Source organism: Lepisosteus platostomus, chromosome 6 (genome assembly GCF_059453375.1).
Source record: "Lepisosteus platostomus isolate fLepPlt1 chromosome 6, fLepPlt1.hap1, whole genome shotgun sequence".
Taxonomy (NCBI): Eukaryota; Metazoa; Chordata; class Actinopteri; order Semionotiformes; family Lepisosteidae; genus Lepisosteus; species Lepisosteus platostomus.
Genome location: NC_142616.1, coordinates 57227084 through 57246645, shown reverse-complemented (window position 1 = coordinate 57246645; position 19562 = coordinate 57227084). Strand labels below are relative to the sequence as shown.

The 19562-nt window shown below is 36.9% G+C and overlaps 1 protein-coding gene across 4 annotated transcripts in view; it reads left to right on the top strand.

The window, feature by feature from the left end:
- The window catches only part of mgll (monoglyceride lipase), a 54712-nt gene that overhangs the window by 12196 nt on the left and 22954 nt on the right, over positions 1 to 19562 (top strand). For all 4 annotated transcript variants that reach the window (XM_088636528.1, XM_088636527.1, XM_088636526.1 and 1 more), the window contains one exon: positions 6246 to 6352. In XM_088636528.1, coding sequence (XP_088492654.1) covers positions 6246 to 6352 — 107 coding nt within the window. The remainder of the gene's footprint in view (positions 1 to 6245; positions 6353 to 19562) is intronic.

Here is a 19562-nt window from a genome sequence, read left to right as displayed (position 1 = left end):
AAACAGTTTCAGTAACTCTATACCTTAACAACCAGTTCTGCTAAGGGCCTACTGAAGGAGAATCAAAGAACACGTCAATTTCAAAGAGGCTTTGAAGATATATTGAGGTTTTAGGCCGTTTTTTGAAACTTGATGCAAAATCCATTCTGTTAAGGTGTCATAACAACTTGTACAGTGCAAAGCTTTAGCTTGTTTCGTGCAGATTGGAATTCGGATATTTATTTAGTTAAAAAGAGACTCCACCAGTACCTGCTTTCCACTTGCCATTTCATCGCGAATTGTAAACTGCCCATGCTACCATTGTCTGTTACTGCAAACGCCAATACTGTGTTCATGCGTGTTGTAATTTAGAAATGGGAGAGAGACTGAGTGTCACATCCCAAAAGAGTACTTGTCATGCATGAAATGAAGGAAGGCAAGTGCACACGTTTCGAAAATGTGATTTAGAAAAACACTTTCAGTTAAACCTAATGGTCGTGTGAAAGTGTTTCTCTGTGAGGGAGATATTTTTAAATATGGACCACAGGCACCCTGTGACTTTTTCTGTGAACTCTTAGTAGCAGGCAGACATCCTGCCTCTGAGCTGAAATGAAAGGAGAGCAACAAAGCCTTATATGAAGAAATAACGAGCACCACTGTATTCAGTGAACCATAAGAGCTCTGTCTCTCTGTAAGTTAAACATCCAAGACCTTTCTCGACATTGTTCTTTGTATTTGTTTTTATTAAATGACAGCCATTAGTCACAAATAATGTCTTTTTATGTACTATTCCTAAAATGTGAGATCCGTCTTGTATGGAATTGCATCTATTTGGCATGTGGTTTCAGCACTAAATTACTAGCAGCCAGTAAGTGTCTGGCAAGCATGATTTTCAAATGTTATAGAAGGTTCTTTGTCAGAATGACTGTTGCCCGGCTCCAGAACATTTGCAGAAGACAAAGCCGCCTTTAGAGGATGCGTATCTAGCTGTCAGCGAACAAGTGGTGCAAAGTCACAGAACGGTAAACACATGCCAAGTCATTAAAACATGAATTATACCCTTGGCAGGCAGTCCCAGCCACAGGAGAAATATGATAAAAATGTTCACACTGGAGTTATCCGATTTAAAAAACATCCCTGTATTAGCGGTAGTACTGAATATACAGTATTTATACAAATTCAGCAAAGTCAAAAGTAGGCCATAGTTTAGAGGAAATACGTGAACCAGATACAGAAGCAAAGGGAGATACATCAATCCTGCAGTTTCCAGTTACCAGAAATCTCTCATTGACTTGTGCCGGTATTCAGTTATTTAAATGCTGGCTGCTGTGCTCAGCAGACTCGTAATTGGAAGCGGATCAATGGAAGGATCAATATTTCATCATATTGCAACTCTTTCATGCTAATTAGTCTTGTGTGCTCCCCATGTAGACTCTCTGTTAATTATTCAGCTCTCAGGGCTACACACAGGGCGACATTCATTCTATATATATTTGTGTAGCTAGGGCTAGAGCCCACAGGTGAAGTCTTCATGAGAGCTCATTCCTGGAGTCAGTAGCAGTAAGCAGATGAACGAACACTTGTCTCCTCCTTAATGGGAGCAGGGATTACTCCCCAGCAGTGCTGGTCAACATTTATTTAGCTGGGTGGACTGGGGCTACTGGCGTTAAGCACCTCACTCCATGGTACAACAGCAGTGTGTCCAGAGGGGACTTGAACCCACAACCTGCCAGGCATGAGTCTACAGAGGTACATACAGTATACTATACGCTACACTATACTACCCCTTTGCTGCCCAAAGACTACATTAACTATTATTCTATACAATATTAAAAAGGCAGCTAAAGGTAACTCCAGAGAATTCAATAATATGTCTTCTGATAAAAAGTTACTGGTAAGATTAAACGTGTCTTTATTCAAAATCTATGCAATGTGAGTTAAGAGATCCAGCAGGCAATGAAGAAGAATATATCTTAGCAATAATGCTGTTTTCTTTTTAGATGAGTCACGATTTTCCATAGCAGTAGTTTTAAAATGTATGATTCAGTGTTGCTCAGGACCTCTGAGTTGTCATAATCTAGCCCTTTTAATTGTTGTTTATAAAGCTACACTGGTATTATGTAACCAGCTGCGTAGCATACATCATAGCACAGAAACAACAGTCTAAACATGTCAGACATTGCTTATTTCCATAGGAGAATAAATTTTCTCACAACCAGTGGAACACCTTTGGCTAACGTATAGAGGCATACTGTATGAGGCCTTTGCTGACCTGACACAGGACGTTAAAGTAATGAACCTCTGAAAGACGTCATCTCTCAAACTGTAAATACTGTATACACAAGAGTCTGACTTCAGCACACACCTCTTGAAGAATTAAAAGACAAACTACTGTATGTGGCCGTTTTTGAAGTGAAAAGAGCCTCAGCAGCCTCAGCCAGATGTTAAGACTTTGTGAATACACCTGAGGAAAGTTGTCTCTGAGTAAATTACTCATTTACTCCCCATAGCCATACTCCCCTAAACTAGACTATCTCTTACTGAGATGTGTTATTATTTCTCTTTGAAAAAACACTGTTAGATCCTAGAGAAAGTGACTCCAAGATAATACACAGGCATTTTTATTTGTCAGCTTCTCAGAAGATTATAGGTCAAGACAAAAAAAACCCACAAATGTTGCCTAGCCTTTTTAATCCTGTAATTCTAAAATTTTCTTAAGTGGTTGTATCTGGTGGAATATGTTGTTAAACATCTCCTTATTACTAATTTAATAAGGTATTTCACAATTTTGTTTTCCATAGTCTCAAAGAGTGGAAACACCCAGGGCTTTTATAAAAATGTTTTTGTGACTTCACTTGTTGTGCTGTTCTTAAACTGCCCTGTCTAGTCTAGCAGTTTTGTTTCCCTTCACAGTAAAGCAGAAACAGAAACAAGAAGAAAGAAAATTCACACTGATACTGACTAATGTTTCATTCAAACTCTATTCCATTTTTATGGTTTTAAATGCGTTGTTTCTGTTCAAGGGGTAGCATGGTGGCCAGTCATTAGCAGTCCTGCCTCCCAGCACTGGGTTCAATTCCAGACCCAGGATGCTATCTGTGTGGCTTTTGTATGTTCTCTCTGTGTTCACGTGGGTTTCCTCCCACACTCCAAAGTAGGTTAGTTGGCTCCTGAGAAAACTACCCCTGGTGTGAGTGTATGCGTGTCTGCGTTTGTGTCTGTGTGTGTCCTGGAAATGACTGGAGTCCTGTTCAGGGGGCTCCAGACTGTCCTGCCTTGAGCCTCTTGCTTGCTGGGATAGGCTTCAGCTCCTCCACAGCCCTGTATTGGATAAAGTGCTTAGAAAATGGAAGGGCAGATGTGCTTGTCAAGACATGCAATTATGTTAATTCTTTGTCCGTATTACTTATTTACATGTATGTGTATTCGATTTTTTGGCTGGAGAATTGTAGGTTGTATGTGCTGTAAGAAGAAGCATACAAAGTGTCCCCAACAACAGCAAATACCCTTTTACATCAAGAATTAGAACTTCTGGTCAGGAACACAGTTCTTTCAAAACTAATATCTTTTTTTTTCTACACTTTGTCCTTGCCAGCTCGGTTATCTTGATTCGTTCATATATTGTATGTGCTGTGGGCCATTATGGTTCATAATATGCTGGAGAAAAGAACGGCCCCCCCACAATAAAGAAAGAAAGCCCAATTTTTAAAAGACTATGCCATGTGAGAAATTGTAGGCTTGATGTGTAAAAGTTTGAAATTGTGCGAGTGAAAATTTACCATTGGGAATGTAAAGTTTCATAAATATCAAGTATTTTATTTAATGCGCCCTTGGCCAGACATGGTCAGAACACAACAAGTCTGGCTGCCATAAGTTTCTGTTTTTTATTGTTTTACTCTTAAGTATTCTAAATCTAAAACCTCAGTGCTTGATTAATGGTTGTGATGAAAGAGTTAAGTCGAGGCTGATCCCTGCAAGTTCCATACGAGGAAATTTATTTCAAAAGATGTTTTGGTCTTTTGAATTCAGAATACTGCCTCCGTGCCAGAAAAAAACAACTAAATAATGAAAACACATTTCCTAGAATAGACCTGCGTTTTACTTTCATGATAATTTTCAAAGAACAGAGCTTTTGGCCAAATCAGGAAAAACTCGTTCAGTGTAAGAATTATTGATTGACTATGTGTAACGGACTGTTTCACAGTAGGTGTTTATTTTACCTGCTGCTATGGTTCACTACAGTATTGGTATTCACTTTAATGATCTATACTGTTTAACATAAAAAGACTTAAAAGAGCTTAAAAATGTAAGTATAGGCAAAAAAGATAACTAGTTAAAATGAAAATATGATTGAACTTTTTTAGTTACAGGAACATAAGCGATAATAATGTAGTTATCTTGAAGTGGGTTTCAGGGTGCTGTTTGATTCTCTCAGTTTCAAAACTCACACCCTCACCCTACGCAATTCTCTTCCTGTGATCGATTTAGAGTGTGACTATCAAGGCAGCGCCACTCAGTGTTGCTGGGCATTTCTCCCTTTTTGGGCTGTGTTGTGGAATAGATAAGGTCTTGTTTGAAAATGTTTTGGGAGACATCCCCTGCAGCCTTTTGAAGAAGTGTGCTATTTCATGTGCGCATTGGTTTAATCGCAACTTTCTGCAACCAGCTGTTTTTATATCCTCTGCTTTTCTTTGGATTTTTCAAAATAATGCACACACTCCATCTGCTTCTGAGCAGAACATGCACGTTTCTGACAGCCAGATATCTTCAGTCCCTTCTCCCACTCTCCCACTCTCTGGTTTGAATCTTTTTTATGCCTTCGGAGACTCATTCTGAAACAATTTCTTGCTTCCACAACTGTAGTATAGTGGAAGTGGGTTTTGATGTATTGATCAGTGGGTTGATGTGTGGTTAGAGTGTATGGTAAGCTGACTCATTTGCTGCACTGTCATTTTTACCATTTGTATCATTTTAACGGAGCTTGGAGTAAAAGACACAATCTTTTTTTGCAGTGCTGCTGTGTGTGTTCCAATTCTACTAAAGGCATTATGCGCAATCTGTACTGGAATTTCTAACAGACATTTTCTAAAGAAACATACAACACAATGCCGTAAGAACTCAACCTATGGTACACATGATATCATGAAACCAAGCAGAATCATCAGTGACACTACTGTTATATGTTTTAAATCTTGACAGGTTTCAATTGTAAGTCGCTTTGGATGAAAGCATCTGCCAAATGAAATGTACAAATACAAAAATGGACTGGCAGGAAATTCAAGGTGTAATAAGCAAAAGAAAAGAACTGCAATTATTTCATAAAATTATTGGATTTCTTTTTGAACTGATTTCTTGCGTGCTTGAACCTCCCGGTACAAGTACATACTGAAAAGGAGCCTAAGTTACTGTAATATATGTTTTGTGCTTTGACTGTGAAAAGCAGAAATAGGTTTGTCAAGACACGGTACATAATGATAATTGTGTGTAGATGCATTGACTTCCATGTTTACATTGCTCCGATGTCTGCATGCAAAACATACACACATCTACACACATTCAGCCTTAGATAAGAACTGCTCAGAAGTTACCTTTACTTCTTTGCAGCATTATTACAGTTACCCATATATTTGACATTTTTATCCAAAGCCACTTATCTGCACCCACTTGAATAGCTGGGTATTTTAGAGGAGCTGTTCTGGTGCTTGCTCAAGGATAGGAATAGCAGTGCCTCACCCAGAGTGAACACACACTCTTTCAGAGAAACAGCCAGAACCCTAACCACTGCGCCACAGTGCTGCCCTACTTATACTGTATAAATACCATTGTTTCAAAGTGTCACCTGTCACCGAGTCATTATTGCCTGTCATTCTCACTGTCAGGGTTGCTATACATGTGCATTTTCTAGTACTGTAACTTTTGCCATCCAACAGTTCTGCTCCTATCTCAGTTTCCACCACGCCAACGTAACAGCACTTTCTGCTAAAAGCAAAACTCCCCTATTAAAAGAAAATGGAACATTCCAACTGCCTAATGGATCTCTTTAATTAGGCCACAATTTTGAGGTTTATTGTGTTGTCACAAAAGGTAAAAACCTAACAGGTGTAAACTTAGCTGGATGGCGGTGAATTTTTTATGAATATGTCCTCAGTGCGGGTGAGAGGAGCAGAGAAAAGTTGGGTGTCTGCATAGAGGTGGCTGTGGGGTAAGGTGATCTCCATGTGAACGCAAGCTGATTATTTTCCCTCTTACCTCTGACCTACTTCCAGAGCGCTGGTTTTTATTGCCCATGGGGCTGCAGAGCACTGTGGAGGCTACAGTGATCTGGCCCAGACACTGACGGGACATTCCCTGCTGGCGTTTGCACACGATCACGGTGAGTATCACACAGACTTGCACCAATCACAGCATCACATGCACGGATGTTTGTGCCGCCTAGCAGCCTAGGAGTGCTGACACATTTCAGGAAGGCAGTGTGGCACATTTCAGCCGAGAACATGAGAAAATCCCAGCTGCCTTCTGTGTCTTGGCACGTGTTCCTCATTATGCTGAACACATAAACCAGAAATAACCCCAGCAAGGAGACTCTCCACCCTCTCCCCCAAGTTTCTGGAAGTGATGAACAGAATCATTTCAGACGCTTCATGGTTTATTCATGTCGGAAAACATCTTTGTGCCATTAAAGCTTTGAGCTGATCTTTTGATAGTGAAAGAAAGGAGTGCATTCTGCAAAATAACATTTCATCACATTCACGACCTCTTAATGAGGGGTTTTAAAATTTGTATGGTAAATCCAGTATTTCTAGACACTAATGGCTCTTGGAGTTCCCATAATATGAATTTTAAATGCCCATTTGTTGGTATTCAGTAATGATAAGTTTAGCTTAGGGTTAGAGTGTTAGGGATAGGTCACAGGTAAGGCTTTTGTAGTATGTATCTAAACTTTTCTATTTTTTTTATTGAAATATACTTTATTAATATTATAAAGAGCCTTTACAACACACTAAATTGATCAATAATTAAATGTATTTTATTAAATTAACTCTTCAATCTAAAGCATTCCTTTTTCTCACCACACAATAACACAGCATCCAGTCTGTCCAACAAAGCAGGGAAATTGTTATACTTACTAATTAATTGTTATACTTATACTTATGTAGAGACACTTATTTTCTGTACTTCTGTTACATTGTCTTTCTTGCCTCTAATTTTCTAAAGAAAATGCAAATGAAAAGTTAATTCTCTCTTTAGGCTTCAACTATGGTATGTATTTTGGATGTACTGTAGTACTATTCTGTGGTTCGTTGTCATTTTAGCAGTTTTCTTAAAATTATTTTTTTCTTTATTTTAATTTTTTCTAGGTATACTTTATTGAGAAAGTTTATTTTGTCGTCTGGACTAGTAGATTCAAGCTCTGTGTTCAACGAATTTACTCCTTGATCACATGATGCTTCATGTTAAGAATGCAGTTCTTTTTTCCCACTGATTGGCATTACAAAACAAAAAAAAAGTGTTGGAACCACATGTGGTTTTAGTGCTTCAGTAAAGCAGTCAGGTTTTAGGTTTACAAAGAAGAAGAATTTTTCTCAGTAAATTCAGAAATGGAAGTGTAAAAATCAACTTTGCAGTTTTATCACCAATACTTCTTATTTTGTTAAACTTAAGACCAGGGAACAAATGTGTTTAAAGATGTCTGATAGTACTGTTTTCCATTAAAAAAAAACATTTAGTGTGGATTTCTACATTTCCCAAAAAATAACCTTTGGACTGGCTCATTAGAAGAGTGCTGTTTTAAGGTTGTACAGTATGTCATATCTCAGTGCATTCAAACTTAGTTTCAGGGCATTCAAATTACATTTGGAAAAGGAAAGGCAAGACTGCTCTTGGAATGCCTTATGTAAGCACTTTGAACCTATTCTACGTTAACTGTGGTATTTAAGTTAATAATTCTCTTCTTGTTCATGTTCTGTTTTACACACTTACTCCTGCTTACACTTATATATAGAATTGGCACTAAACCACATTACATCAAGGACTGTATTTTAATCACACTGCTCAAAAGTTTAAATCACATTCTATATTTATTCTCTGTTGAAAATTAATCCTAAAACTATAAACTGGAGTAGGCAGAGAGTGATTGCTATATCTATTTCTCATGTATACTGATTTGTTTAGGGAATTATATTCAATAAGGAGGGATTATTATTATTATTATTATTATTATTATTATTATTATTATTATTATTATTATTATTATTATTAATGTTTTTGTAATTTACTTTAAATAATTACTTTGGTTTAACAGTGATAAACCCGTTATACCAAGCTTTGACCTATTTCTAGTTATTTCTGTGCATAGTATGTTTACTTTCAAATTAGTCATGTTGTATTTCTTAAAATAGGAAATTGCTTTCCCATTCTGTAAGAGGCTGTGCATTTTGTCAGTGTCTGTAACTTTAAAAAGGTTACTAAGCAACAGCTACAGCACAGATGTGTGTCATCATTGGCAGATGTGGAGCAGTTGACAGATGTGCATTCTCATTTATTGTTTATAATATAATATAATAAAATAAATATCATATAAATAATATAATATTAATAATCATTTATATATTTCTTAAACTAAATATCCAGAGATACTCACTGCAATGCCTTTGCAATATTATATAATATACACTATATTTATATATATATAAATACATTTTATATGCCTGATAATGCATATAAGTGTATTTCTTAAACTAAAAAACATTCAGCGGTACTCACTGCAATGCCTGCCAAAACTTAAATCTTGGTGGTTTGCCAAATTATATTTTTTGCTTTCTTCTACTTCCAAAAGGGATAGAATTCTTGTCCTTATAAGGGTAGATTGTGTTCACCCAGTGATGGTATATCCACATAAATATGTCGTTCATGGTGGAAAAACACCCTCTTTTGAACTCACTAATGTACCAATGGATAATAGATAAACAGGCCAACGTGGAAATATTTACTTTAAACAGATAAACATTTTTTCTGAAGCATTCTAAAGGTTAGTCTAATGAGGCAAGTTATGATGTAATATTTAAACTTCTTTTTCTAAACTCTTAGTCAAAACATTGCATGTTTAAAAGAGTCAAATTCAAAACAATAAAGTATAGTGTAGCCAGCAACATTAGGCTACTGAGTACAAAGGTCTACAGGACTGTGAAACTAGACTTATCTGTAAATTTCCTTTCATAGGGTATTTCCTAGTGCATAAGGCAGATCATAGTATTGGTACAGGAGTTATGATAATGGCTCTGTATATAAAAATATATTTAGAAAACTTAAAAGAATGCCATAACAGGATCAGAAGAATTTGGGGGGATCCTAGATTTGAGTTAAACATTTTTAACAGTGGTTAAGGTGTTTTTGTTATCTAGATCCTTATCTACGTAATCTTTGCTAATATCTAAATATCTAAATATCTAAAGGATAGACTCAAATAAGTTGAAACACACATTTCATTCATTCAGCAACAATGTTCATCTCATTTCAGACCTGGATATAGTATGTTAGCGCCTCAATTGCGTGGAATATTCCAGAGCTGTTTTTACATTGATATGCCTTAGTAAATATAAAAAAAATCCCCCAGAACTACAATTCATTGATTTTGTGATGAGTGGTACGGTACATCATCTGCCGTGTGTGAATTAATATCACATACTATACCTCATGTGTACTTCTGCTCAAATACCCGATTTTTCCAAAGTAAATTATTACTCCTGGGAATTACTTCCTAGCAACAGGAATAAGCTCCCTTCAAACAGAAAGAGCGGTGAAGCAAAATCACATCTGTGTCTTAAACTGGAGCCTTCCTCAGAGTCTGCTCTCCACAAAATTATCATCAGACTGTGGGACATGATAAGACACTGTGTTTAGAAAGGGAAATGAAAGATAGCAGGACAATATATCACTTTCATGTTATTGCTTCAATAAAGAGAACTGATGTTCAGTTTCCATGGAAATGAAATGTATTTGTATGTCATACGCTACTGTTTGACATCAGTTTCAATGACATACAGGAAACATTTTATGCTTATGTTTCTTATGCTTACTGTATGTTTCCATATTTTGATCTTCACTGATTACAGTGGTTGTCAGAGTAGCACCTGGCATGCAGAAATATCTTTCCATTTGGAATTCTAAATTTACTGCTGTCTGTTGACTCTCAGAAGATGTTTTAGAAGTCCTCTTTCTATACAGACTTTCCAGATAATTGAAGAGGTTCTTCAAAATTCACCAGCTCTTCAATATGTCGATTCAAATTCAACATGGAAAATACCAAAAATTGCTTTAGGTTTGGTTATGAAAATGATTCTGCACTTACCGGAAAAAATTCAAAATGCTGTGAATATTATTATAAATTTGCATCCAGTAAAAATGATGTTTTTCTGCTTTTATGATGGCAATACTGAATCTGGAAAAAAAACCCCTAAATACCCTGTTTTCGGCTTTGGGGTAGTATATTGTTATAGTTCAGCTGAACATATGCATTGTCAAAATGTATGCAGTAACGAATAGTTACTTTCCTAAATGTTTAGACCCTAAACATTTAGATAGAAAACAACAGATAGAAACATTCAGATCAATGTTGAGATCCTTCTACTCTGGTACATGGGAACTTCAATCTGGTACCCACTGTGCACACTTGTCATTTTCACTCTCACAAAGCAGACTACTGTCATCCTTAGTTTTGTTATGAAAATTCCCTTGACACGTCCATAGATCTTTTCCTGCTGTTCATAGGTATGGAATAGATGCTTCTGGTGCATTCAAGTGTTATGTGATTCAATGAGACACTCATAGGACCAAATCTGTATAACCAAAGAAATATACCAAGTAGATGTCATAGACTTTTCACAAACAAAACTAAACCTGTGCTAATTTTATAGATACAGTATTAAGGAACATTTAATAAGCATGCTCTATTGAGTGCTTTGCTCCAAAACAAAAAACACTATATTACACAGCTTGCTGTATTATTTTTTGGAAAAACCTGATGTGGCCATTGCTGGAGCTGTTGACTTTTTTTTTGTATGACGTTTGGGCTTTTTACGATCACAGATCTGCTAATATTTTTCATCCTTCTAATTTTAGTGTACAAAACCCTGTCAGTTCTTTTCTGCTCTTGTAAACGTCATTGCTGGGAGGCAAAAAATTGGTTGCAAAAGGAAAAGTCCATCCTGGAGCACTGTGGTTCATCAGGCCAGAACTCATCCTGGATACCATAGCATTGACCAGACTGACACCCATCCTCAGATTGAGACTGGATACTGGTCCACTGCAGGGATTACCTGCAAAGAAGCAATGTTGATCTCTACTGATACAGTGGGGAGACTGAAGTAACTGGGGTAAACTACCTTTTCTGTCACAGGTTGGCACAACCATGTCTGTAGTAGAGACTTGAACCCATGATCTGTTGTCAACAATGAGTTCAAAGGCTTATGCACTTCACCATGTTGTCACCAGTAAGTTTCTTCAGCACTTTGACCCTCAGCAGGTCTGGGAAGGGATGAGTGGATAGTTAGAAGACGGAAACTGGCAGATAGGAATGCTTTTATTTCCATCCATTTTGCATTAGGGCGTGACAAGCACATAATTATACAATACACTTTTGTTATCATAAAGAATATATTTTTAAACATTAAACAAAGTTTTACCAATGATTTCCAAAATCCTCTAAATCCAACCATCAAATTAGTTTTCACAGCAGTGAAACTATTTTTTTTTAAATGAACAAATTTATGAACCAGCGCTGAACTCAAAGATACAAACTTTCAGCAGTTTCTAGAAGCAAAATCAAAACACAGCACCAAAAACTATACAGTATATGTCATAAGAAACAAGACAACTTCTTCAAAATAGTGTTACAAGTTGGTCAACACAATCATTTGTTTCTAAGACCATTTTCCTGATGACGCAGAATAAAAAGCTGCATTCTCTTCAAAGATCACAAACTGCTTATTTGCCATTCATTACAGTAAAAACATAAATGCAAAAGCGAAACCTTGACAATTTGCAAAATGTCAGAAACCCAGCCTCCTTACTGTGGAACTGTGAAGATTTTGTCAATGTTCTGGATAAAAATCTAAATAATAATTACAGAAAAAAGTGACTGAATAGGTACTAATTATATAGGAGCACTACTTTCTTCGCTGTGAATTTAGCTGCTCTGATAGGTGAGACTAGCATTGAGACTTTTAGGTGTCCAGAGCAAACGCCAGAATTTTATCTGTTTAACTTTGTCATAATAATAATAAACTTCTATTCTTCTATTAATACTTTTTCCTATTTTGGTGTTTTATTTTGGAAGGCTACGAAAAGGTTTCTTAGTGTGGTTTTATAAAACCTCATCTAATAATAATAATAATAATAATAATAATAATAATAATTACTTACACTTATATAGCGCTTTTCTGGACACTCCACTCAAAGTACTTTACAGGTAATGGGGACTCCCCTCCACTACCACCAATGTGCAGCATCCACCTGGATGATGCGACGGCAGCCATAGTGCGCCAGAACGCTCACCACACATCAGCTATTAGTGGGGAGGAGAGCAGAGTAATGAAGCCAATTTATAGAGGGGGATTGTTAGAAGGCCATGATTGATAAAGGCCGATGGGAAATTTGGCCAGGACGCCGGGGTTACACCCCTACTCTTTTTGAGAAACACCCAGGTCATTTTTATTGACCACAGAGAGTCAGGACCTCGGATTTACGTCTCATCTAAAGGACGGCGCCTGTTTATAGTGTAGTGTCCCCGTCACTATTGTATCCAAAGCAGCAAAATTAGTTTTGCATCGCATGTACTGTATACTTCAACTTCAAACATTGACATTTGAAGAAAGAAAATGGTACATGTTTAATGTTTTCCTGTATTTTTGTTTTGGATATTTCTTTTTAGTGTGCGAACTGAGTAAGACACATACTTATACTGTACATCTTATATTTCAGACTTGATGGCCAAGGTGTTACTGTACATTGAATTTCTACAGTATGCACTATGTCTATACCTTCGAAGGTTTAAGGACACATCCTTCCAAGGGCAGAATTGGTCTTTGGAGGGCTGGAGGGCTTCAGGAGCAGAAGAAGTATTAATTAGTTTTCTCAGTACAACAGGGCAGATATAAATTCCCCTGTGTTTATACTTCAAATACAGTATGTGGTTCGATTATAATGAACCACTTGTTTCTGTCGTGTCATGTTTTTTGCTTTTTTTTCCTGGCATTATTGTGTATTTAGCTTTAATTAAACTAGGCATTGGTGTTAAAAGTAGCTGGCTCTGTGAGTGGAATATTTTTACATATGGTCCTGTAGTTGATCTAACCTTTGTATCTAGACAGGGTGGTGGATGTTGTTACCGGTTATTTTAGAAGTTGTTAAAACCAAGACCATATGTTGGCTGAAGAAATTCCAGTAAAACACATTTGTTTGCTTCAAGGATAAAATAAAATAAAAACAGCCAACCAGCGTCATGCAAGTAATTTCATTTCCTTGATGTGTTCCTGTATGTCTTTAGAGTATCACATCTGTTGTCTCTGACTCAAAGTGAAACAGGAATACAGACTCATGTGCAGCATGCTCAACATAATTCTTTAATAACACAGTGCTGCTGCCTGAAAATGCTATGATAAATGCAATACATTAGGAATTCTGTCTAAAGAAGTAGTTATTAATGTAGTAATTTTGAAATGTCCGTTTTATTCAAGCAGTACATTATTTTTCTAGTACCATAAACTAAATCTTTCTCTTTTGTTATATAAATCAGAAACAATTCCTTTGCACCCTTGTCCATCTTAGTAGTTTCGTTTATAGTTCTCATACTTATATTTTGCTCCCAAAATAAACTCCATCAGGTCAACCACATTTGCTTTGTTTAGTTTTAATGGAATGTCACACATTATTTGTAACAACAGTGTAAATTCCTGATACAAATGTGTGTACAGGAAGAGGTTTCACAAGACAGCTGAGGAAATTGCTGATTTATCTGTAGCATTGTTTTATATTAGAAATGATGGGAAGTGTGGTCTTTTGACATTTGAAACAGAACACAGTCATTCCAGTCTGACAAATGTGGTAAGAAATAAAATTCTAAATATATTATGGATGGTTCAGAATAGTGAGCGTTTTGGTTTGCCTCTAGGATTTTGCTAGTCAAACTGTTTAATTTCTGCCAGAAAAAAAAGATTAATTTTCCATAGCTGTTAAACTTGTGAAAGGAAGAGGAAACGTTCTAGTTTTGAATGCCCTTAGTTCAGTAATGCACGGAGAAATTGCCTAGTCATGATAAGGTAACATGATGAACTAATTGTGTTACAATGTCATTTTCAACTTTTCAGAAATGGATTGTTCCAGGAATGTGTGGCCACAGGAATTTACTATGTCTGTTTGGCAGTGTAGGGATGGTCAGGGTCCAGTGAGAAACTGTAAAATGAAGAAGGCAGGTGTGAGCTGTGGTTGAAAAGAAATGGTTTGCTTATGATAATCGCGAATTGCAACATAAATGAAACTCAAACTGAAATAAGAAGAGGCAAGCTCTGTGGAAATATTTTCCCTAGATAAAACATACACGATAAAAACAGCACAGGCTTGGCCTATATAATCTTGCCCTTACTACCATCTGGAGTATTAAAACCATATGTATATGTTGATTAGATTTTAAGTATTTTTTCCATACAGCTCAAAATGCAGTATTTCAGCTTTTGGTAGACACTTTGACAATTTCTTTCCGAAGGGGGGGGTTAAAAATAATCCCAGTTTTCCTTTGCCTGCTTCCTGAGATTTGAGGATGAACCAGGGCTCAACATGCTAGCCATCTTTTTTTGTTTTGCCCCCTGCAGAGTCAGTGTACCATTTTCTTACTATAATGACATTCTTCTTTCTACTTCCATATCGTTCGTGTGATCTCTGCTCTCCCATCCCAATTGAAATGGCTGCCTTGGCACCAAACAGAGCCCCCAGGGTAGAGTATGGGGAAGGGGGGAGGAGCTCAGGTTCAGGGCTTCTCCTCAGGAAGTGAGAAATTTCCCTCCCTTGGCAATTCATCTTCTCATTCCTGTCTCTTTTTTCCTGGAACAGTTCAGTCAGTTATCAAAAAATAATGCAAATAGTGTAATTGGTGAGGTGGAAATGGTTGATGACAATGCTGTATTTTGATTATAGTGGGAGGTGATCAGTGGTTGGTTGTGCCGATGGTCAGATGTCTGTTTGTTATTTATTTATTTTTTGCTTCTGGACATCACACTGATCAACATCTTAAAACAATGGAACCTCAGGTGGCTGTGGGAAGTACAGTATTAGGTTAATTGTTTCATCCTCCACTTTAAAGCTTTTACATGAGTCATTACGGATTTACTTCATTTTAAGGTGTATTTTGTGGAGATAATCTTCACTTAACATTTGCCATGTACTTTAGGCTCTCTATATTTTAAAACGTTTTTATTTATACGATTAAAACATGATGTACCTCAACAAACAAAGGTTTCTTTTCTTGTTACACCACTTATAATTGCGTGGATTAAGATGAGAAGGAGCTGGATAATTGTTTTATACACTTTTATGCACTCTTGCATTTTGATGGGATAATGGTCACAGAATCCTGTCTGACTAAAATGCATTGGAATTAAAAGACATGTGAAATGTCATTTCAGTCCCCGAATTTCATCTGCCTTTTTGGAGCAAAGATGATGAGAAGAGAAGTCATCTGACCAACTTTGTCATGTAATTTGTGATTGCTTGTGTTGTACTTATCCAGTGAATTTCATTTTTTACACAGTGAGTTCATTTGTAGGACATTAGTATAACAAATAACATAAGGAATGATGTGCCACAGGTTACGTTGTTAATAAATGAATGGAATATTCACCCCAGCTGGTTGTATGCATGTACCATTCTTGACTTCAGTAGGAAAACAGTTCTCTAAAGCTGACCAAACCCATTAAGTTATTGCCTGAAACCCAAGCTCCAGTTTCTCATACATTAGACATGGCCCAATGTAGAAGCTCAAGTGAATGGAAGTCTTGTTCAAAGCATTTCTATTTAAGGCTATGCTTATATTTTAAATTAAAAAAACATTAGAGATTTGGCGGGAAAAATAACTAAGGTGTCCTTTACCAGGATGTGCCTAAGGCTTTGATCCGTGTGATGATACCTATCAAGCACAGATGCACTAAAATGCTGTTGCTCTTTGAAAGACTGAACAGTAATTATCACAAAGTGGCAAAAAACTGATTCTTTTTAAAAAACAATTCCTATCAGCTGTGCACATAAATGGTATCTCAATTCACTTTACAATCATATGCAGTATATCTCCCCCAGTGCCTGTTTGTTATGTAAGGCCTCAGTGATTCGTGCTCTGGTATAATGTGATGCACAGAAGGGTTTAAAATTAATGGGCCCCATTGTGATGACATTGTGTTCGATATTTGGAATAGTTCTGAACAAACCTTGTGCTTCTAAACAGTGTGTTTGTGATTGCAACTTGTTTTTTTTGTTAAAAAACATTATTCTTAAATCAACAAACATTAAATTTTACAGTTAACCAACAGCTTTGAAATTATATTCCTGAAGACAACAGTTTTTTTTATTTTTGCACAGAAATAGATAGATACTTTATTGATCCCGTGAGGGAAATTGCAGAAATGTAAATGATACATTTTTAACAAGAATTAAAAAACATTTTTGGTCATAGCATTATTAGTGTTACTTAAAAATAACATGTTTAAAGGGTACCTCTATAGTCATATATGATACAAGAAGTTAGATTAGTTTTAAGTGAGATGTTTAAAATGCAGCCTGTGCTTGCTTTACATAATTTACCTCTCTGAACTGCAGTTCAACTTTATTTAGTTTATTTATATTTGATAGAGTTACATATCAAATGTTTGGCATCCTTCATGTTCTGACTGCCAGGATATCTGTGCAGATAAAAACCCACTCTGTGTTAGGAACAGACACAGAAAGATACATCTGTGTTTTAACAGTTGATACCTTTCCATATTAAAATATTTCACCCTTTCCATTGCATAATAGAATAGCAGTGTTTCATCAAGGTTCAAAATCTGAAATAAGCCACAAATGTACATTCTAACCTGATTTATGTGACCAAATAGTTTTATTTAATTTACTTGTGGCTCAAGAAATAGGCAGAGTCAAATTGTTTAGAAAGACTTTGAGTACTGAGCAATTAAAAACTCCGAACAGATTTTAAAACACTGGTGAAAAGAAATCTGTGCAGCAGTACACCAGTATCCTAAGTGGAAAATGACTGGCTGATGTTTGTGTCCTACAAAGAGTGTCAAAGCTTTTCAAGAGGCACGCAAAAGCATTTTTTCTTGCTTCTTAATTACTTTAAATGCTGATTCTATAAAAGGAGCAACTGCACATTCATCAGGAAAGAGGCAAGCATCCTTGTCAATGACAGCCTCTTTTGAATGGTGCATACGCAATCAGAAAATTGCCAAGTGCATTTTTGATTAAAAATGAACCAGAAATAAATCCACTATATCCATTAAAAACGCCTTCAATAGGATAATTGGAATATATTTAAAAAAACAGTAGATTTATCTGTTTACACATGTGGAGATGGAAAAGGTTTATTATATGTACTATCTCTATATCAGTTGTGTACTGTACTTTTGTCAGTAAAGGGCAGGAGAACAGATTAATCTGTTTTTGCATTATTCATCAGAGCCTAGCCCGAAGAATCGACATTCCAAGTTTCGCCACTTTAATAAGACATCAGGATGTGTGTTTTTCTTGCCAATCAGGCTGAGCAATCTCAGTAAAAACCCAGGACTAGTTACAAACACGTGCTGCTCAGTTTGGTGCCTCTCCAAGATTAATAATCTGTATTAATGATTGATGTGTCCTTGCATCTCTTCTTAAAAAAAAACTACTGTAGAAGAGTCTCTCGCCAAGGTGAAAGCTCAGCTTTTGCACAGTGTTTTGTTTTGGGGAGGGGGGGGGGGACTGTGAGTACTTGGGACTGCTGTCCTCTCCAGCATCTTATCAGGTTTGATTTTCAACATTGATTCTGACTGGCACACTTTTTGCTGATTACACTTGCTGCTCTTTTTCATCTCATAGATGTTTGCAGTTTTGCTTTTTGGACGTGTAGCCTCGATTTAAAATTAGACAGAGCCCAGATCCCTTCTGTTACACGGGCTGCAAACCAAGCAAGGTGCTGAGCCTGTACTCTGTATTCTTTCCAAAAACTAATGGAAGGAGATCCAAAAGCAAGACAGAGATGCTTTGAGTTTATGTGTCAGGGTTGAGCTGAATTAGTTGCCTCTACTGGGATCTCTCCTGTGTGTACAAACTTGACCTTGTTGGCATTTAAGAGTTCATGTAACCACTCGCTCCATACGGTATGTTACTTATTATTTTACTGGCTCAGAGGTCTGCTTGGGTTTTTATATTGATGTAGCAAGATTATGCATGTCAATAAGCAATGTTGGAGTCTCCAGTTGTGCTTTCTCCAAAAAATATGCATTGCTTTTAACCGCACTCTTGGAGTCTGTCAGTTGAAAATCTCTAATGGGGCTCTGGAATTTTACAGACCTTTCAGAGTTATTCACTGCATGTGATGGAGAAGCATTATAGTCAGCAGCCTTTGTTCTTGTGCTTGAAAGATGACTGATGGTAGTATAGAGCTGAATATTGTTGGAGTTTGAGACTGCTTTCCTAAGTTACTCTCAGGCAAGTGAGCAGTGAATGCGGGCTGGAATGCATGAAAGTAGCTGGTAGGCCTAATTAGGTTCCCAGCCTACTTTTGTTCTGTGGGCGGCTTGCCCACTTCACACATTTCCTGCAGGGCTGGTGATTTGCCCAAAGTGAAGAAAATGTTCCCCTCATGTCTCCAGCAGATCCATGTAACAAAAAAAGATGTAAAACCTAATGGCATGGAAACAGAAAGGTGAAAAGCACTGCAGGCTGTCCAGGATGAACAATTTCAAGAATAGTCTTTAGTTTGAGACTGTGAGAAGGCTTGTAACCGCAGTATAAACCACAGAATTTAAGCATACCTGAATATATAGACTTGTTGTCAGCGTAATATCTTATATTCGGAACTTCAGCCTTCCCAACCTGCACAACCAAGACAAACGTCAAAACCTCTTCACCAAAAGGCAGGTTTCTTGCTTTGGGTAGTTTAGTCCTAGGGAGTGGCCACCATCAAGTGTCATTTTAAATGGTAAGACCTGTTATGCTTTAACCCTTTAAAACTTCACGGTATTCTCAATGACTGAAAGGTGTTAGTGACCCAAAGAACATAGATTCGAACCTCCATCCCAGACACTTCCAAACTTGTAACCCACACAGCCCAGACACATGCTGAACCTTTTATGACATTTCACATGTCTCTTTAGTGTAGCAGTAGAGGGTGGTGATGTTACTCTGACTGTCTTGCAATATGAGTGAGAGCTGTTACATCAGCAGATGTTTAAAGATTATTTGAATTTGAAATGTGGAGCTAAAATTCGGTCAGACGTTTTACACTTGATTTCCCGTTTGGTCATGCAATTCATCTCTGCACAGATGCACAGCTGAATATACCATCC